The sequence below is a fragment of the Chrysemys picta genome, chromosome 9, assembly GCF_011386835.1.
Source record: "Chrysemys picta bellii isolate R12L10 chromosome 9, ASM1138683v2, whole genome shotgun sequence".
In the NCBI taxonomy this organism is placed as follows: Eukaryota; Metazoa; Chordata; order Testudines; family Emydidae; genus Chrysemys; species Chrysemys picta.
In genome coordinates this window covers 14,780,207-14,801,636 of record NC_088799.1, presented here as the reverse complement: position 1 = coordinate 14,801,636, position 21,430 = coordinate 14,780,207, and the positions used below count along the sequence as shown (strand labels likewise).

Here is a 21,430-nt window from a genome sequence, read left to right as displayed (position 1 = left end):
GTGTCTCCAGGGTAAGTCTGTTACATTTAAAATATAACAGCTTGGTTTCAGACAATCATCAGCACCTCCAGAAAGTGTTACTATCACTGTGGGATTAAGTTATTGAAAACAAATGGAGGGTATCTTGCTTCTTATTAGATGGGCAACCTATTTTGCTGGATTAAAATAGAGATTTAACTCTCCTTGGTGGAGTTTTGGCTACTTCCAGTGTGGTAGGAGGCTGGGTTTTCTAACTACAACTTGGCTCTTCATGGCTATTAAAAATAAGATGGAAGGCATGGGGTCAACTGGTAGACCATGTTAATACCTCGATAAGGGAGGTCAGAGAGTGAATATTATTCACTCAAAATGTTTTTGAGCCTGTTCAGTAGTTACAACAGTCAGGATTTTGTCAGCTACTGCCCTCTAAATTGTCCTTCTTGGGAAGTGGTTATTCAGAAGGTGGTCAAATTCTGGTATCTGAAAGTCTTGGGATTTCCTTGATTCCTAGACAGTCATGTTTCAGGCCTGTATGTGGAATACTAAGAACTGGTTTCTGTTGCTGATTGAGTGATGGATAAGAATTGAATTGGATAGCAAAATTGACAGACTTAACACATACTATCAACCTGATTTTGGGAGAGGGGGGAAATAGGATTGCACTTGGATACTACTGTGCCCCACCTTTCAGACTCCCTGAAGGAGGGGTGGTATTACTAGAGGATCTTTAATATAGAAGCAAAGGGGTTAGGAGTGGGGGGAAGGGTTCCTTTTAGACTTTGTAGTGGAATGATAACTTGGTTACACATAAATCTAGGTAATCGTTGTTTAAAAATAGGCTTTAGACCTAGTTTTAACAAAAGCTGTGTAAATGGTGTTGAATGAGCACCCAGTAGTCTGGAACTTTCACACATGCTGTCAGCTTGTATTTATAGATTCTCTTTAATATTATTTTTGGCATAAACTATGCAAGTGGTAAGAGAATTGAAAGTACTCTTTAACATACTAACTTGAATTAGTTTCATATCTCAGGAATGTAACTGAGAATCTGCTATTCTTAAGAACTTTTTTTTTCTCTTAAATTCCATGGTAGATTTCTCAAGCAGAAAAGCCTGCATGTTGCTCTGGTGTAAAATGCAATGATTTCCTCCTTTGTAGATAAACCAAGCCAAACCAGAGTGTGGCCGTCAAAGCTTGGCTGAACTACTCATTCGACCAGTTCAACGGTTACCTAGTGTTGCTTTACTTCTAAATGGTAATTTTTTTTTTTTTTTTTTTTTGGCAAGGTATTTTGGGTCAGACACCTGGCTTATTGGGTGGCAAATGAAAAGTGGTGGTTGCTGTTTAGATGAAGAATTATGATCTTATTTCAGTGTTCCAATCATAGTAGGTAAAGCCAAGAGTCAGATTGTGTGGTATGTATTTCAGTAGATTCAGTTGGTCATATGCTTGACTTCAGCATACAGGTATAGGCAAGCCTCTATTCTGTGGAAATGAGGTATATGTTCTAAATCTGAATATATTTTAGGTCCCAAAGCCACAACCTGTACGCTAAAATTATTGGGAACACTTCAGTGTCATAGCATGAACTACTTTCTGTAGTCATTTCAGTTCTGATGACTCACTTAGTGTGTGAACAGCTACCTGTCGTAACAGTCATGATGTACTCCTGAGTGATGTATTGGGGGATGCCCTTAAAGGCACTCTAGTTTAAACATCCCTCTTGTATTAAATCTACTAGCTAGCAGTGTTATAAGTAGAACCTAAGACCTCTCAAACAGACATTGTTTTATTTTACTTTGTGCCTGTGACAGAAGCTTGTGTAGCAAGTTTTGTAATTTCTTCTATATATGACTATCGTGTGATTGTCCTGTCTTTATGGATCTTTCAACCCATAAAACCAACCTCCTGCCTCCAAAAAAGAAGATAAGTTAAAAGAAACTCAAGAGACTCATTGTAAAAGCACAAAAACTGGCAGTGGACTTCAAGGCAGGGCAGTACTCTTGAAAGCTTTCAACTTTCTTAATTGACTAGATTTCAGTTTTATGTTCCTTCACAAGCACTGTATCTTACGGGGAGAATCCAATATTTGTTGCTGGGATTGGAGTGCAGATGACTACTTTTTCCGAACATATAAACATGGGTGAACAAAAATACATACAAATGGCTTGTTAAATGGCTAGATATTGTGGTAACTGTATATGCAAATTGAACATGCGGACGTGAAACAGCACTGGGCACATGTGACTCATACTTTTTGAATGAGTGTCAGTTAGCATGAAGGTGATTGAAAACACCCATGAGTGTGCGAGATTGATTTCAGCAGAAAACTCGCTAACAAGTTGCTTTATCATGTTGGGCATGAGGCTGCATTAACTTAACAATGAAAAGTAAGAGGTCTTCCTATCATGGGAATTATAAAGCAAAAGTTAAATGATTTATTGCAACACTTGTTTAACATTTTCTTTCTGCAGACCTTAAGAAACATACAGCAGAAGACAACCCAGACAAAGGCATGCTAGAAAGAGCCATTGAATCGTTAAAGGAAGTGATGACGTAAGTGATGCTTTTAATATGAAATATTCTCTTGGGTCTTACTGATATATCTTGCAAATCTCAGCAATGATGTGGCACCCCTAACCTCCTCAACATTCCTCCCACCTCCATGCAAGAGCTTTCAAGGGAATCCTCCGAAAACCGCCTCATAGCTATCTTTTTGCTATGCCTGTCTGGGGAATTCCTCCCTCTTGGCCCAGGTTGGGTCTAGCGCTTTTAGAGCTCCCTTATGCCACTCTTAGCCAATGTAAAGGAGATCTTTTTTTTTTTTTTTCTCTCTCTCTCTCTCTCTCTCTCACACACACACACACACACACACACACACACACACACACACACACACACACACACACACACACACACTTGACTGAGTCATTATCTTGACTCAAATGAACACTATTGGAAGGACGTAAACTACTGGTGGAGGGTCCCTTTCGGGAGTGTGTGTGTGTTGTGTAACTGTGTAGTAATGTAAGTATTCTCAATCTTGAAGTTTTAAGTTATAAGCCTGTTGCAGGTATAGGATGTACCCTAGTGAGAAAAGATATTCAATAGACTAATGCTATATTTGTCCAATACAAAAAATTATTCATGAACTCTAACTAGCAACTTACACGTGCCCAAATCTTCAAGTGAGCATTGCATTTAATTCTAAGGACAAAACAAAAATGGCAAGTACTTGACACGTTTGAAAATCAGTTTCTGCTTGTCTGTTCATAGCTGCTGAGCAGTTTGCTGGTTTCTGCTAACATGTGTAAATGCATTGTTCCAGATCTAGATGTACATGTTAATGCATCACACATGGAAAAGCAGTTCACTTAAATGACCGTGTGGGGTGGTTGGTGTGTGTGTGGTGGTTTTTTAAATTTGAACTGTCAATTACTGTATATATTGGTATGGCTGTGGGAACAATATCTCTGAATGTCCAGCTTCACTTTTGTGCCTTTAAATTTAGTAGTGATCTTTTCTAATTGTTGGTTTATCAGTATTAAACATGCTTTCCTCAGACACATTAATGAAGACAAAAGAAAAACAGAAGCACAAAGACTGATCTTTGATGTTGTGTATGAAGTTGATGGATGTCCAGTAAGTTACTTCCCTCAAGCTATCGATCTGTAGAATGACTAACCAACTGACTTAGCCTTTGTGTCAAAATTCCACATAACCCGATTACCTCTGTATAACTGTTGTTGAATGTACATTCAACAACATCAAAGGTTAAAAGGTCACTCACTATAAAACTCAATTTCCAGTATTGAGTTGAGTGAGTGGTAGTCCGGCTCTTTTAATTAATGTCTAATGAGCTGTTCATTTCTACCATTTAGGCCAATCTCTTGTCGTCTCACCGAAGCTTAGTTCAGCGATTGGAAACAGTTGCACTTGGCGATGACCTCTGTGACAGAGGAGAACAGGTCACACTCTTTCTGTTTAACGACTGTCTAGAGGTAAGGCTGTAAAAAAATCCCTACTGAACTGAGGCATTGCAGAATGCTTTGTAACTCAAACTTTAGTATAAATAAGCAAGTTATCCTAAATACTGAAACCCTATGAAGAAATACTAAACCGAAAGGGCAAGCTGAACATTTAGACTGTTGCCTGTTTCTTGGCATTACTGGAAGTATTGATGAGACTGCACTGTCAAGTTGGTAATGTCTTATATCTCTAATGAACGGACTACGTATTGGCAGTGAAAGACATTGTTATGTTGAAGCAGCATATGGAATAATACTGTCCACTAAAGTAGAAGGATGGTGCTTCCAATATCTGTTGCTCTTCCACAGGACATAGTTCTCTGGAACAAAAATTAAACTAGTGACATAAATGAAATGAGTTTAACTTAGTTATAATTTTCTTCTGGCTTATGCCTTCTGATAAATCACTCAATTTTTCATAAGTAAATGCCGTACATAAAGATAATGTTCGCCTGAATGGATGAATGCTGCTTGCATCTCTCAAAGCTTTTAAAATACAGCAAGTTTGAGCATTTTACTTGTCCCTAACACGTCAACATACATTTTCCTCTAAGAAGTAGATGATGTTAAACCTCAGCATGCTTGGGATTGGATTGATAACCTGGATTTCAGTAGTTACGTGTGTGTGTGTGTGTGTTATAATATAATGAGAGAGAGTGTAACTTTCAGCTTGTAGTGAATCAGGCCTTTGGTGCTTGTTTCAGCTACTGGAAGTGCTGGAGATACTGGCTTAGCAGCACATTGGTTCTTCTGGGGCTTATTGGTATTTAATATCCGTAAATAATGGTCTCTATCAGGTAGATATTTGCTTATGTACACATTTTTGTGTAGTCTAATGTGTCCACACAAACAGTATAAATAGTAATTGCTGTTGGGGGAAAAATGAAGATGTGGTGGCTTGGGAGAGTAATTGGGCTTTGGAGCTTAAGTGAAGAGATTGAGGTTGTAAAGAACACTCTACTACTGTGACTGACTGGTTCAGAGACTTTCATTAAGGAATTTAAAACTCACCTGCAAGTCTGCCCAAAGAGAGACCACAAGGCAGTTTAACACCTTGGACTAGTGTCATGCCACTACAGACAAGATAGCTTATTGTATCACTTAATGACAAAACAAAGCTGAGCTACTTTGGCCCAGAGAAGCACCACTCTGCCAAAAGAAGGGCAAGTTAAATTGGCTTTGACAAAACTTTTTTTGTTTTTTTTCTTTTTTTTCCTTTAGAAGGCTTAAGTTACTGAAAATGATTGAGCATTAACCGACATAGACGCAGGGCCTAGTGTAAATTCCTAAAACTACAACAATCTTGGTGGGGTAGTGGGCCCTTGTAATCAGGATCCACTTCAATTCATTCTAGTCTATGCTACCATATGGGACTATATGTAAATATGCCCACTTGCAGCATTGTAACTGTATTGGGGCAGGAACACCTCTTTCATTAAGGCAAAGACTAGCTTGCTGTTTAACAGTTAATATTTTCCAAGGGCTTTAAAATAAATGTGTACATGAATTGTCTTTAAACTGCTATGTATCATCGGTGTCTGGGGTAGGGTTAGTGGTCCACGTTGGAGGTTGTTTGAGCTAGGGGTTCCCAAGATACTGCTCTCATATTTTAAAAGAAAGAAAAGAAAAAACAAAAAAGACATAGGAATCATAAAAATTGTGATGTGTTTTCTGCACACTTGGCACTTAAATGATGGCTCTAATCTTCCCCCAAACTGATATATCCTACTCAGGAGTGATCTCTGCTAGTATCTGGCACCTACTGCCCCTTTTGGGGAAGCAGTGTTCTTTGAGTAGTGGAGCACCTGTGGGTGCTCCATTTCAAATACACATACAACTCTTGAGCCCTTGATTGAAGATTTCTAGGTAGCAGTGTCCATTCAGCCCACATACGTGCCCTTTGAAATCTTGTGGCAAACATCAAGGCTATATAGGAGTGTATGGCAAATTGTCCTCAGTTCCATCACTTCTGCCTTGGCCTGAGACGGAACACTACCCTGTCTGCCTAGCACATACAAGGCCTTTCTTTGTCCCCTTTTTCTGTCATAGTTAATTTAGGGTGGTTGTTAAAGCAATTCTCGCACCTAAACGAACATTCCTTCTTTCTTCCCTTGGAGACTTGTTCTTTTCTGGTGGGGTATGCCAGGTTTGCCAAGTTTCAAATGCTGCCTCTCCTCCAGGAGATTATACCAGTGACAATGGATGATCCAAGTGTATCCATTTGTGGAGTCCCACATCTCCCAGAAGCGCTCTTTTGTTTTTGTTTTTTGTGTAGCCCTTAAGTCCAGGGCTAGGCAAAACAGGGAGCTAAAACTCCAACTGCTGGTGATGGAACAGTCCCTGCAACCACCCCCTGATCCAGGTCAGGACTCCTTCCACCTGAACATTTGTCCCTGGACTGATCCAGCACCCCATCGACCTCAGGTCATGCTTCTCCTAAGAAAAAGAGAGCCTTTGGAGCACCCTCGGAATACTCCCAAAAAGAGGAGCACAGACTCTGTATCTAAGGAGCCAGCTGCAAAGAAGACTAGGTTCCTGTCCAGACCTTCATCACCACGAGTGCTGCTGAAGCTAAAGACTCTTCCTCTGGTGCCAGCAGGACCTTGATGCCCTGGAGCTCCAAGGAGAGGAAGCATGGCTCCAATAGGGTGCCCATACCCTCTACTAGTAAGGGGAGTAAGCAGAGGGTACCCTTGAGCTCAGCCCCATCATTGGTATTGAAGCCTCCCAGTGGCGTCATCACAAGCCTTAACCCAGCCATGGGTACCCATGCAAGTAGCTCAGGTGGGGGTGCCTTTACCAGCAGTACCCTGGTACTGAGCAGGCATCGGCATCTGACAAAGCCTGTGGCATGATCATCATTACTGGTGTTATCAGCTCCAGCCACCGTGACCTTGGCTGTGGTGTTGGTATGGGGGTCCTTTCCATTACCACGTGAGTTCTGATACTCAAAGGATCTCTGTGTCAGATGAACCAGAGTCCCAGTTGCTGTCAGGTACTGAGTATCTCACGATGCCGAGACCTCGGGCTCTGAGTGGCAAATCTGTGCCACAGGATTCTCCTCCATCCTCCTTGTCTGCTTTTCCCTTCCCTTCTCCCATGGGAGAACATGGAGGAAGACTCCCAGTTAGTCTCCTCAATTCCCTCTCTCTCTTTCTCTCCATTGGGGGTTCTCTAACATTCCTCTTCAGGGAAAACTTTGCAGCTCCTCTAGGATGGCGGAACCAACCCAGTATGCCACTCCTGCTCCATTATGGACCCCTGCAATGGCCCTATTGGGACCTATGGGCTGGCTATTGGCAACAATTCAATAGACTTCTGGTACTGTCCCTTAGGGAAACTGAGGTTACACCATCCTCCCTCTACCCTTTCACAGCAGGAAACGACATTTGAGGAACTGAAGGGTAGGTCAGAGGAGGAAGTCACCCCTTTAATTGTCATCACTTTCTTTTAAAAAGTTGCGTCTATAATATAGCTTGAGCTAAGTTGGTGAGCCAGAGTCACTTGTCCATGTGCAGCAACACTGGGATGGCTCTGTAAGACATCTGAATAATTGGGTGCCTCAAAGTGGTGGTGTGGCCATGGAATTTGAGTAGCACCATGTACCATGAGTACCCCTGCCTTTGGCAGCTTTCTGAACTTTAGCTGTGCTATGCCTATCCTATACTCAACCTCTTCCCTGATTCTGAATAAACAACCCTAGAGTTTCCAGATGTTGGCACCCATTGACTGTTCTAAGAATTCCTCATGGAACATCACTTTGTGCATTGTCATGTATGCCAACAGACTGCCACAGAAAATAGATTTTTCTGCTCCTTTTGCACAGCTACCTAACTCAGCAGAGAAATGATGGGTTTGCAGTCCCTTTCTGCCTCATCCTCACTGTGTTGTGAGCTGTGGCAACCTGCTGCAAGTAATCCCTGTACCAGTAAATACAGTTGTCTTTAACCTTTTCATATATCTTGTATTTGGGAAAGAAACTTGCTGCCTTGTTTCACTAGCTCTTGATGGAGGAAAACTGTTCACTTTCAGCACTAATAAAGGCAAACATCAACATAGGTCTCCCAAAAAAAAATGCTTGAGGAACTTTATTTGTCAGACTAGTACACAGAATACTTCCTATGGGTTGGGGTCAGGGTTTTGCCAGCTATTGATTTTGTGAAATAGTAGACAGAAAATCACTTCTGCAGTCTGTGCTAGATAGCTTTATTAGAGGTCTCGGTGACATAATGCACTTAAACCCATATATAAAAAACTCTGTCATGAGAGATTGTTATGAACTAAATAAAACTGCAGAAACAGAATGGACCCCAAAGGAATCTCAACTTCTTTAAGTCCCAGGATGGGATACAATGTGTTTGTGAGGGGAGCAAGAAAGGGTTACTTTGGAGGTTCATGAATTGTAGACGGACCATGAAAATACACGTTTTTACAATATTGTGTCTCAATGGAATTTCACAAAATACACAGATAACGTGAGTTGTGATTTTTGGTGGGTGGTACATTTCCTACCCCCGAGGAGTTTCTAGAATTGCCTGTTCTAAGGATGCCTAGAAATCAACTTTCCAAGTTCCCCACCTCCTCCTTACCCCAATTCACGTGATCTTACATTGAAGTAATAGTAATAACTAAGGAATTTTTCATCGTTGTAAAATCTTGCAGGATTTAATCAGGAAATCTAGTTCAACTTTTGGCTCAAGCGAGGAGTATTTTTACCTTTTTAAAAATGGGTATTGCTAATACATACATTGTCATTGGGGGAGAGGAGGAATCTAAAGTGGACTAGTACTGCACCAAACTTCATAGAAATAGTGCAAGCAAACTGGGAGATCATGATTTTGTAGCCTTCATTGTACATACACCATAGCAAGTATCTTATTTTAAATAATTAAGATGAAGTACCACACTTGTTTCTTGACCAGTGGATTGCTTTCCTGTGCAACAGTCCCAGGCTCCATGGCTTTGCTTTGGTTTTTCAGTCTCCAGACAAGTAGGAATCTGGAATTCCGGGTGGTCTGCAGTCTTGTGCCTTTCTGATGAAAGAACATTTCATGTCATTTCTAAAGTATCTCCTGCTGCTGAGCAATGAACAGGCTATAATAAATATAGTATAAAAACCTATGTAGTTTTGGTGGATTGCAGAAGCCTCTCCAGTCCTCAAAGAGTAAAAAATTGCTGGGTGTGAACTCTTTCCCTTGGAATCTGAGTGACTCAAGGGAGAGAGATCTGGAAGTAAACCAAGGGAATAAGGGATCCAGTGACAATCTGCAGGGGGGAAAAATAGTTAATCCCTGAAGAAAGCACATGGAAGAGGAAGTAATTATCAAAATGCAGCAGACAGAGTACAGAGAAGATTGTTCTAGCTTTGTGAGTGTAAGAACAGAATCATGAACTGACTCCTGGTGAATTAGGTATCTGAGGTGTCAGAAAAACACCGCACACTCTAAGCGTGAAGGTAAAAGAGAAGTACTTTAAGCATAGGTGGTATTGGAGAGGCATGTGAGGTCAAAAGATGGCTTGCAATGGACCATGTTGAAACTCTCTCCCTACCTTGGACTACTTATGAACAATTATCCCCAAATTCCCCTTCTTTTCCACAGCAAATAGTGCAAGGCTACATGGAAAAGAGCAGTTAGACATTTAAAAAATACTAACCTAAAGCAAACAGCTGCCAAACGATCTCCTGGGAACCCCTAGCCCATCCACCTTCCAGTGCTGTGTCCCTCATTGCTTTTAGCTTGCCATGTTTTTCAGTAGCTTGTCTCACTTAGGTAAATTCAACCATATCATATTTGTAGATAAAACTGCTTTTAAGTCACCCTCTGATTGCAGAGAAGTGGATTTTCAAAGCTAGGCCAAGGGCTGTGGAAATCCAAATCTTGGACGGAGCTACAACTAACAGGTGGCATCTCTATTTGAACATTGACCGATCTGCTGTTTTTAGAATTTGTTCCATGGCTAGGTGCATACAAGAGTGTGCTGGAAAACTAGGGGAACTAGATGAGGAAATATAGCCTTTCAAGGAACATGCCTCCTCTTTTAAAGAAAAGAATCCCAGTTCTTCTGAAAGACGTATAGCTTCTCTTCAAGTAGAAGTATAAATCCATATGTTGGAGCTGGTTACTAGATGAATTCATCTGTTCTCTTTCGCTAAGCTTTGATTTTTAATGGTTGTTTTAATTGTAAGATTTAAACTTATCTCATACTCTTCTTACAGATTGCAAGGAAACGGCACAAAGTTATCAGTGCTTTCAAGAGCCCCCATGGCCAGACCAGACCCCCAGCATCTCTCAAGCACATTGTTCTCATGCCTCTCTCGCAGATCAAGAAAGTGCTAGACATCAGGGAGACAGAAGGTCTGTGCTTGGAATGGTGTTATAGCTAATAAACCCAGTGGGGGAATGGAGGGGGAGATAGAACACTGAAGTGTTCTTATAATCTATTCTGAGAACTAATTATGTGATTACACTTCAACTGACAGCTACAAATGCTAATGTTCTGGCTTGAAATCCCAAAGCAACACGTTTTTTATTTAAAGATTGTTTACCTGCTGGCCAATGATCTTGAAATAACCACTAAAGGCCATATTGACAAGAGCCAGCCAAATGGCACTGTGAACCTGCAATAAAAAAATAAGCCTACAGATCTTTTAAACACAGCCCTTGTTCTGCTGAGTGTGGTTTTTTTGTTGCTTGGCCCATTGTTGTTTCCACAAATACAAATCTTCATTTAAAATGTGGTGATGGTACTCAAGGAACTATCCATGCTACCTGAGGACAAAGGTTTAACTTAACTCGTGTTACCACTTGGTCACGGTTAGATTAATGTTTCACAGTAGCAACAGTTCATACCACATTATTCAACGTTGTAGCAGCAATGCCATCATAAATCTGTATTCAGAAGCTTGTAATTGTTGTAAACATTTTCTGGTTAGAAATTAAAATACAATGTTTCACTTCAAGCGATCAAACTTTTTTTGGCCGGTGTTCTCTAGAGCTCTTCAGCAGATCTTACTGGGTTTGTATGTTTTTTCAGAGTTTAAGACAACTCTTCTGAGTAAGAAGTAGGAAGAGGCCATCTATCTAGTAAGCAGGCAGCCTCATACAGTCTGAAAAATGACTGCAGTTAAATCTAAAGTTACAGTTAAACTGGTATTAACAGGGTGCTTGTTTTTACTGTAGCCTAATTATTTGATGAAAGAGACACTAGAGTAGACTGACAATGAATTTTAGCCTCTGGCCTTCTTCCCACTAGAAAGATGATCCATCGGTGACAATAGGGTAGCTGAACTCTTCCAACCAAGTTCTAGCCCACGTTTCTGAAGCAGTGCTGAGCACTGTCTGTCTACACTTGCCACTTAATTGTGTTTAGCACTGGTTCAGCTGCCCCTGTTGGTTGTCAGCAACAGGTCATTTGTCCAGCATAGACTGGGTTTAATGTCAATATCCTTTAAGATGTAATTCTAACCATTCTGTTTAGTCAAACTGGTATACCTCAAATGGTCAAACTTCCTCCATAATAGAATAAATAGAAGCTTCAATGTTGCTTCTCAAAGTGCTCTACAAAATAGGGCAGGGATCACTTCCCTCTGCTTTGCAGGTGAAGAAACTGGACCTGCCCAAAGTTGCAGAACTGAGAAGAGAATCCAAGCTTTGTTACTGCCATTTCCCTATCCATTAGACCATGCTGCCTCTAAGGCTATGTCTACACTTCAATTAGACATCCGCAGCTAGCTTGTGCTAGCTGACTCTAGCTAGTGGGGCTCAAGCTAAGGGGCTGTTTTAATTGCAGTGTAGATGTTCAGGCTTGGGCTAGAGCTCAGGCTTTGGGACCCTCCCACCTCGCAGCCAGAGCCCGAATGTCTACAGGGCAATTAAATAGCCCCTTAATCCAAGCACCACTAGCCTGAATCAGCTGGCACAGGCCAACCACAGGTGTCTAATTGCAGTGTAGAGACATACCCTAATAGTCTTTAACTTGAACCAGACTGCTACTTAAAAGTAAGTCATAAGATTACTTGCTTAAAATCTCTGTGTGTGTGTGTGTGTGTGTGTGTTTTATTTATTTATTTATTTATTTATTTATTTATTTATTTTTTCAGAATTGTATGGAGGTTGACTGTCCTGTTTGGAACAGTGTGAACTGAATGTTTTTGTCTTCAATTGTAGACTGCCACAAAGCTTTTGCCTTGGTTGTGCGGCCACCAACAGAACAGAACAACTTGTTGTTCAGTTTTCAGATGACAACTGAGGAGCCTCCTAAAGAGGATTGGCTGAAGATGCTGTGTCGGCACCTAGCGAACACAATTTGTAAAGCAGATGCTGTAAGTTCTCTAGTACTAGGTTATCAGTGAAAATAGTTCATCGCAAATGTCTTTTAGATAGTTCCTTGTGATAACAGGAAGAAACGAGGCCTTGGCATATCCACAAGCTAACAGAATAAAACTTATCTGGTGATTAAGAGGGCTGCTGAGGCCTACTCCTTAACCATTAGGTTTTATAGAACCTAAGCATTTTTTAAATAAAACTACTAATTTTTTTATGGTTATGATAACAGTCCAAGGTCTGTAGTATAGACATGCCCTATTGTATCTATACGGAATTATCTTTTGGGTCTTTCACCAGCGTAAGCCAGGCAGCGCAGTTCTCTCTGCACTGTTGTAGCATTTCTAACAGTAGGCATTTTCATTAAGATGTAGAAATTGACTGTGTATAATCCCGTAGTTCGTTGGTCTGTATAGACCGCCTGATAGAACAGAGGTATGAAATGCTTTTATCTCAGTGAGGCATAGAGCCCTAAAGCATCTTTCATCACAAACTGGAATGTTCTAAGGTGTCAGCCATCTGCCAGCACCCCTTTAAGCATTTCCAGTGTGTATTTTCAGACCAGAAGCCAAAAATAAAAAAAATTACTAACTTTGAAATACAGCACAAAAATGGTAACAGGGCAGGGACCTTCCAGCTAACATTCTCATTATCTCTCTCTCTCTCTCTCTCTCTCTCTCTCTGCGCGCAAGTACGTACACACACACTGGAGTAAACAGCTGGTTTGAGTTTGTCTGTGTTCAGCATGCTATTTATTTTCACCATACAATCTGTTAAATATTTGTTTCTTTAAGGCTTAAAAAAACCCCAAAACTTTAAATGAGTCTTGTCTTTCCATGAGGACACTAGTTCAGAATGTGTGTACTATTTCTGATCCACTGGCTCACTTTGAATGGATGAACTTCTGGAGCAGGGGTATTTTAACCCTCTTTCTTCCTTCCTCCCCCTCTCCCCCACAGTAAAAGATAGATACTTCTCTCAGGATAAAATGACAGTTTTGCTATGTGGGCCAGCCACACATCTGTCAGTTCCTTTAATTGTCTCTTTGTTGCCACTCAATTCTAATAAGTATAATAGTAGAAATGGGGTATCATAATCTGTTACTAATGTTCTGTCACATTACAGTACAATAGAAAAGCACTTGACCCCTCACTATTTCCAATGTGGAATATGACATTCTGAAACGCACCTTGCCTGCATAGAAAGATTGTCCATTCCTAACTACATCTAGTCCTCAAAGTGGTAATATACATTGGTGTCTACTTAAAGGCAGCAGCCCCACCACACTTTAAAGCAACACATTTCCACCCTGAATGTGCCCCCATCTTTAGCTGGATTTGAATACCAAATAGAATGGAATCTTTTTGTACTTTAGGGGGTCAAAAACTTGATTTTCTTCTCCATCTGTACCTGGGTGCCGCACCCTTTCTGAAAAGTCTGTGATGTTGGATAAGTATGCCTATTTTCTCATAAATGAACTAGGTATTTACAAGTCTGCCACATGGTGGCAGTAAAGGCTTTAACTCCAGCTCTGCCTAGTAGCACTGCAGTGAACAACGTTGTCATAAGCTGTTATTGAAACTTAACTGTGTGTGTACAGTCTTCTCTGGGCAGCTTTCCTCAAACTTCACAAAAGATCAATTCCTTATCCCTCACATAAATAGTCTAATCTAAAGGTTCCTGTGATGCTACTGGAGTTTCAGAACGCAGAATATGAAAAAATTATTGGGATGTCAGTGACTCTTCTTTTAAAACTGGCAAGTAAAACTATAAAAATACGTAAAGCTTCATCCTATCCCATGCACTAGGGTACTGCTCTTAATTACGTAACTGAGTATTCTACATTTTGTATCACTACAGTAATGTTAATTTCTATTCTCTGGAGGGGCTTGGGAGCTTCTGAAGCACTTCTTACCAAACATAGGCCAAAGGTATCAATCTTAACTAGAAGACTGTATCTTTTTGAAGACTATCCATTCTGTCCATTTAGAATAGTGGAGTGTCTTGCCTTGCCAAGATTCCACTACATCTACAGTTCAAATGTGTGTACCCCTTCACATTAGGCCTGGCTGTTTAACAATTTCAGATTTGACCCACTTGGTTTGCTTTGGTCCACCCTGATTTTAAAAATGGGGCTAAGGTCTCCTACAAGAGACTGTTCTAGTAGCTAGCTTCAGTAAATCGAGTAAATCCAAATAGCTGCAAGTTTAAGAAAAGGTACATTCGCTATCCGTTCTCCAGTGAAATTTAGGGATCTTCAAACAGGAATTGATAAATAATTAGATTTTAGAAGATTGAGTACACTCAAAAATTTGAGTTTAAAGATGTGTTGGAAAAATCCTGGTGGATTTGTGCACCTGTTCTTATAGTTCTGCCTGTCTGTAGGAAAACCTTATTTACACTACTGATCCTGATTCAATTGACATAAATACGAAAGATGTGGACAGTACGTTGAGTAGGGCATCCAGGGCAATCAAGAAAACATCAAAAAAGGTAAGTGTTTAATTCCCTGCTTGCTAAGTAATTTACCTGATATGTGAACCTTCTTAGTCACACCAAAACGTACTAGGGTCAGTGTAGTCAAGAAATTTACGTTGGTATTTCTGCCAGTGCTGCCAAAGTTCGTTCTCTCTATATCTATAGAGAGATAGATATAGATCTAGAGATCTAGAGAGATAGATATAGATCTAGAGAGATAGATATAGATCTAGAGAGATAGATATAGCTGATTAGGAGGAGAAAATGGAATTGGGTTTTTTGTTTTTGTTTGTAATTGCAGGATTGTAAAGGCAATTACTTTTTATACATTAAAGGAAATTCCATGAGATCAGTTGTGCTGCAGAGTTTCAATGTGACTGTTCTGTGAGCTACGTAAAATGAAGAGTCTGTGCTAATTCAACTCATGGTGTCCAGACCACATGTAGTATTCAGCTGAAGGGGCAGGGATTGAAAAGAGAGCATGCACAGGTTGACTATTAAAACACACCTTTAAGATGGTGTATAGAAAGCACTGTAGAACATGGTCTCTCATTGCAAGGTCTCTAGACTGTTAATGTAATTCCACAGCAAATCAAAATGTGAATGCATGTTAGATGCTAATGATCTCACGCTAAGACAATGTATGTAACAACTCTTGTCAAACTCTGCAGGTTACAAGAGCATTCTCTTTCTCCAAAACACCAAAGAGAGCTCTTCGAAGGGCTTTAATGGCACACAATACAGTAGAAGGAAGGAGTCCCTGCTCATCTAGTGAAAGATACTTGGGCAGCCGCCTGACCAGTACATCCTCATTAGCAGTAAGTGACTTGGCTGTACTGTCTAAATGGCATAACATTAATTTTGATAAAACTGACTGTATTAATTTTGGTGCACAGAACGTATTCTTACATGGCAACCTCTTATTAAACGAAGTCCACAATGCATATGCAACACTTGTCTGTACTTTAAAAAAAACAAAACCAAAAAACCTTCATTTATATTCTGGTTTGAGTAAAGTCACTTAAGATGTCCCATTAGTCTGTAAAATGCAGAAAACGCTGCTGTATCATGGGAAACAAGGAGCGAGAATGCACTATGCAGATTCCAAAAGAGACCACCTTATAAGAGTGATCGTGCCCTCTCATGGCAAGACGAGAAACTCCTAGCACAACCTGAAATGAAATAATTTCTGAAGCTATCCTAGGATGAAGTATACAACTGGTTCGTGTAACTTTGAATGGGTAAATTTCCCATAAAAACAGACATCCTGTGCTGTCTTACCTCATTAACTTCTATACTCATGGACTCTAAATGGGGGTGGGGAGCCAAGAAACTACAGCTCCCCCCCCTGCCCCTCCGCCCTCCCCCCCCCCCAAAAGGATACTCAGTGTGTCATAGATTTGGGGAGGGAAGAGGATCTTAGTCTTCAGTGTCTAAAATAACATACTGCTACTCTTTTCTCTGCTGTAGTTTAAGAACTATAGCAATAGACACTCAAGTTGCCAGCACAATTGACTATAACAGATGGGACTTGGTAGGATTGAAAATAAACTAAACACAATTTACTCAGAATTTAACGTTATAATACCTGCTCTTAGCTCTGTAACTTGTTGAAAATTTCCCTTGTAACTCTCATTGTGGTGTTCTCCTATAGTTGCCTTTCAGGGTATCCCCTGTGGAATAGGGGTAATAAAGTATAATGTGCATGCTAATAGCCCACTGATAATCAACCCAGTCAAAGTATTGCTTCACTCTGCTGCTTGAGTTAAGGATGGTAGCATATGAACTAACATTCTGAATCCGATCAGTGGTCAACCTAGTGCAGTATTCTGTGTCTAACAGTAGCCAGAAATAGCTGCTTCAGAGGAAACAGGTAAAAGCCCAACAGAAGGTAACCAAGGAATAAATTGCCACAGGGATAGTTGCAGCCTACCTCCCATTAATTAGAAGTTGGACTTATGCTGTGAGCATCCCCCTTCCCGAAAAAATCACTTACAGATTGAATTTTTATTCCTCCTCCCCTCTTGCTATTGTATCTCTGGCTATCCTCATTCTGGTACAGTTTGTATCTCATAAAAATAGCTGCATTCCAGTCATGCCTTTTCTCTACCTCCTATGTCCTTACATAGTTGAGCATTACCCTTAAACATGTCAGCAGAACTACCAGGGATTGGTTGAATCCCTTTATTTTCTGTGCATTATCAAGATGAATTCAAAATCTCTAGATGCTCTTCCAAATAGTAAACTACCAAACCTACAAGTTGACAGCATGGCATCCATCCTGTGCTTAGGAAAAGGGCAGCTGTGGTTAAAAATAATCCAACCTGCAGCTAAATCCGTTATGAAATCAAGTGTTGCATTTGCGTGGGGCTAAATAGCAATTTTCACAGTTTTCAAGGTAACTACATCTATCACCTCTTTGTGGCCTCCTTGAGGACACCCACCCTCTAGGTGACTGCTAGGACCCTGAGACTTTTCTTGGTTGGAGTCCCGCAACTCTTTATCTAGATCTAGAATGTAATTCCTCTTTCAATTCACAGATTATTTCATCATGCCTGAGTTTTTCATTGAGCACCTGCGGTTCTGCTTGCTCTCTGGGGCAATGACAGTGTCAAAGCAAAGAGTTTGTTCAGATCAAAAGAGTACATATCTTAAAAACCCCTCACATGCTAGTCTTGACTTACCAAATAGTCACCCATATTTCATTTCTCCAAGTCCTTCAGTATTTGGCCCTCTTGGTCAGTGTCACTGATCAGGTGAAAGTGACTTTCCCCCACTATGTTAGGGTGATCACTTTGAGACCCTGACTAATAAAACAGAAAACAGTATAGAGTTAAATTAGCACATGCAACTTCCCCCAGGAGGTAAAGCTACTCTAGACTTGCTACTTGCCTAGGGATTTGCAATAATTACCCCAGTGATTTTTTGTTCCAGCAGGCAGCCCTCTAATTCCGCCATGGGATTGTATTCTGGATCCTAGCTCTTAAAGTTACATATAATACTTCTATAAAGTTGATTCAATTGTCTGAAATTTTGCTTTGTATACTGCTATGACAGATGATATAGACACCTGGGATACCCAGTCAAAGCAGCGCTTCATGTAGGCGTTTCAATGGCCTAACGCACAATAGCACTGATAATGTGTACCCAAGAGCATCGTTTGGATGGGGAAAACGACTTGTGAATTTGTCATTACTTCAATTTAAGACCATTAATACAATCTCCACTAGAAGCAAACTATTGCAGAAAGAGTACTGAACTTGCTTGTATGCATTATTGAACCTGTTTAAAGTGCTATGGCATGATCTCGCTGCTGTTCCTGCAAAATTAATCTGTTGAAGATATTGAGTAAGTTTTAAAATTCGTAGAACATAAGAGCCCACTAAGCTTCTTACAAAGAGGTTCGAAGGAATTGTTTAGGTGAAGTGTTTTGTCTAGATAATATCCTGGCCATCAGTATGTACAATTCTTTTTATTTTATTTTTTTTATTTATTTATTTATTTATTACTTTGAGAAATGGCATTGGAAATAAGGCACAATAAAAGAGTAGCCAGTGAATTTATGCAGTGTCTGCACTAACTCTTCACCCCCCCTTCCTATTTGTAGATTGCTCGTTCCTCTTCTACATACAGCCTAAATGGATCTGTCAAACATGTCGTTAGTGTTCAGCGCTCCAATTCTGTTGATGGGAGCTCTCAAAGTTCCAGGTCTCGACCTGTGCTCTGTCCTGACTCTCCAACTAGCCGTCCTTCACATGCCAGAGAAGGAAAAACTCTTTCCAGCCCTGAAAGGTTAAATGGCCACTCGTTGGCCAGACCATGTCCCATTCCTGTCATTACTACCACTTGTGATGTAGGAGATGACCGGAGTGGTGTTGAGAACAGTTCCATCGTCAAACCCTGATCTTTAATGGCCACGTTGTATAAAGTGAGCTTCCTAAAGATTCTCCTATGTAGCACAACTACTAAAAGATTAAAGAATCCGTCAAATGTTTCTAACGGGTGCTGGGTTTTCCTTGGTCTGTCTTGGTGCACATCTCCGCTCCCATTAGGCTACTTAATATTTCTTCTGTTGTTAACTAGTTGGGTTTTAAATGGTGAATTTAAATTCTTTGGAAATGGAATTGACATCACTGGTCTCAAGGGTTTTTGGATTTCTTTCCAAGTTTTTTAACCATGTTTGCCCTACGATGGCATTGAAGTGCCTCTTTATATTTACACATTTAATGTAAATATGGGCGAGTCTTCATACTGAAGTCAAAATTTTGACGCATGAAATTCTGGATTCAGCATGGAGTCTATTGCCTCTGATTGCAAATATGGAAGAATTCTAGAGTACAACTGTTGAGACTTTCATGAGTCTTAAACAGTGAGTTTTGCAATTATCATCTTCTGCTAAAAACCTTCATAAGAACATGTTTCTCTTCTAGGTCAACAACTAAAGCACAACTATAGTACTATCACTTGTTATCACTTCAAGTGAAATTAAACTTCTGAGGTTGTAAAGAAATTTTTTTAGCTCTTAAAGCAGCTCTTACAACTATTCTTATATTAATTTTAGTTTCAACTTTTGCTTAGCAACAAACTAAGCCTGCAGATCACCTTAAAATCCAGTGATGATCAGTGTTGCTGAGACTTGTTCACAACATCAGAATAGCAAGCCTTTTGTCTAGTTTTCAATCATATACAGACATATATAGGCTAAAACTATTCAGTAATAAACTATCAAAATTTAAGTTACACTTTTTGTGGCTTTTTTATACCAAAGTGTCGTCTGTAAGGGTCAAATCAGTAGTTTTTGAGGAATCTTAAACTGGTTCTGCTCTTACCATATTTTCAAGTGGCTATGTAGCTAGAGGAAGTTCATCTCAATCTTTCAAGGTTTGCTAATATAGCAAACTGTGTTTATAACATGTTCTGCATTTGAAAACTTGGAAGGAGATACTATGCTGTTGTAAAAGCATGAACTGCACAAGGATGTGGGTTAGATATGTTTGCTTTATTAAGAATTCTTCAGAAGGTCTCCTAGTTCTGTGCATACCTCTCAACAGTTTTGTTATGGGGGAAATCTTCATTTTCTATAATGAACTTATCCATGTGTCTTACCCACCAAGTTTGTTATCCAAAACTTGAAAATGCCAATCCTTAAAATTAGGGGTTAGCAGACTACTTCTATTGAAGAAACTGGACCCACTGTGTCCCCCTTATTTTGGGTCTTGAAATGTTGAGAGGTATGACTACAACACTGAGACTGATACCTTGATCATATTAACAATTTTTTTTTCCTCCCCTACCAGGGTATCCCTTCTCCTTCCTTGGTCAACCTTCCTTCAATGTTTGCAAAGAGGAGTCATACCTTAAGTCGATCAACAACCCATTTGATATGAAGTAGGCTTAAAATGAACTACTATACTGTAATGACTGACAAGCAACTGGCTGTTCAGATGACCTATTACTGACATTAATGGTACTTTAGTCATTGTCGCTTAGTTACCTAACAGATTGCTAACTTGTAGGGACTCTTTGACTAGTACTGAAGCAGATGACCTGGTCAAGCAAACAAGTGGAAAAACTTGATCTAGGCTTAGAAATAATGTATTCTTTTGAACAATCCATTTCCTCACTGGTGTAATGTAAACACTTTCTTTCAACAAATTGTCTCCTTTATGCAATAAACTGTTTTGGTGTCAAATGCTGAAATTAAGAAGTCTCTTTCTTGAGTCATCCACTGGATGATGTTCTTCAGTTCATCTAGAAGAGGTTGCTTAACTTCATCAATTGGCTCTGTACTCTTAAAAGCTAATGCATGGACCATTGACTAAACTGAAATAGTTTGATATGCCCTTTAAAGTATGACAGTTGGCCTGTTATACAGCTGCTTTTTCTGGGTATTCTAAAAGATCTAGCGTGTTTGTGCATTTATGTACTTGGAGTGGTCTACTGCATATGGTCCTTCATATTTTCTGTGCATCCTTTTCTAATCCAATATATCCAAATCCTATAACTGGCTTAGCCACCAAAAGTCACTTGATCTGATAGTGAATTAAAACTAACACTTTTTGGATGTGGCAGTCCAAGGAAAAACATCACTGTACTTAAATTGTATTTATAGCCTTTGAGTTGAGACTATTTTTAAAACTGTCTCTAGAACCTTGTTTAACTACTTTTTATATATAGTTTATTCGTGCACAGGCTCCTCCCAGTGCAAAGCTGAAATTGTGGACCTGGTTTCAATTTCTAACACTAATATTTTTACTTGCAGGTTTTTGGTGTAGAATTTCCAAAACCTTTTTCTACATCTTTGCTATATTTAGTCTTTTTTTGTATTTTTTTTCTTTGCAAGCTGTACATTTTAAAATAATCACGTTTTCATTCTGTATTATCCAACGCCGTCTCAGGAATTGTCCAAGTGTGTATATTTCTGCACTTAATAACTTTGAACTAATTGCCTGTGTGTCATGTGTGGCATTTCCAGCTCTAAGATTCCGTTTAACCGCAAAATGCTACTTTTTCTGTTCTATGTAATTAGTGCTGCTTTTGAAGATGTCAGCCTGTTACTTCTGTATTTTTAAGATAGGTTTTTTGCCAATATAAATCATGTAAATAAACTGTTTAAAACAA

The 21,430-nt window shown here is 39.8% G+C and overlaps 1 protein-coding gene across 7 annotated transcripts in view; it reads left to right on the top strand.

Moving 5' to 3' along the window:
- The window catches only part of ECT2 (epithelial cell transforming 2), a 50,284-nt gene extending 28,854 nt beyond the window's left edge, over window positions 1-21,430 (top strand). For 5 of the 7 annotated variants that reach the window (XM_024111064.3, XM_024111063.3, XM_065557748.1 and 2 more), the window contains 10 exons: window positions 1,138-1,234; window positions 2,454-2,535; window positions 3,543-3,621; window positions 3,861-3,980; window positions 10,225-10,363; window positions 12,176-12,330; window positions 14,717-14,824; window positions 15,481-15,627; window positions 18,417-18,737; window positions 20,107-21,430. In XM_024111064.3, the coding sequence (XP_023966832.2) occupies window positions 1,138-1,234; window positions 2,454-2,535; window positions 3,543-3,621; window positions 3,861-3,980; window positions 10,225-10,363; window positions 12,176-12,330; window positions 14,717-14,824; window positions 15,481-15,627; window positions 18,417-18,713 (1,224 nt within the window). In that variant the 3' untranslated portion in view covers window positions 18,714-18,737; window positions 20,107-21,430. The remainder of the gene's footprint in view (window positions 1-1,137; window positions 1,235-2,453; window positions 2,536-3,542; window positions 3,622-3,860; window positions 3,981-10,224; window positions 10,364-12,175; window positions 12,331-14,716; window positions 14,825-15,480; window positions 15,628-18,416; window positions 18,738-20,106) is intronic. The other 2 variants (XM_024111066.3, XM_008174585.4) reach the window with 1 other exon arrangement.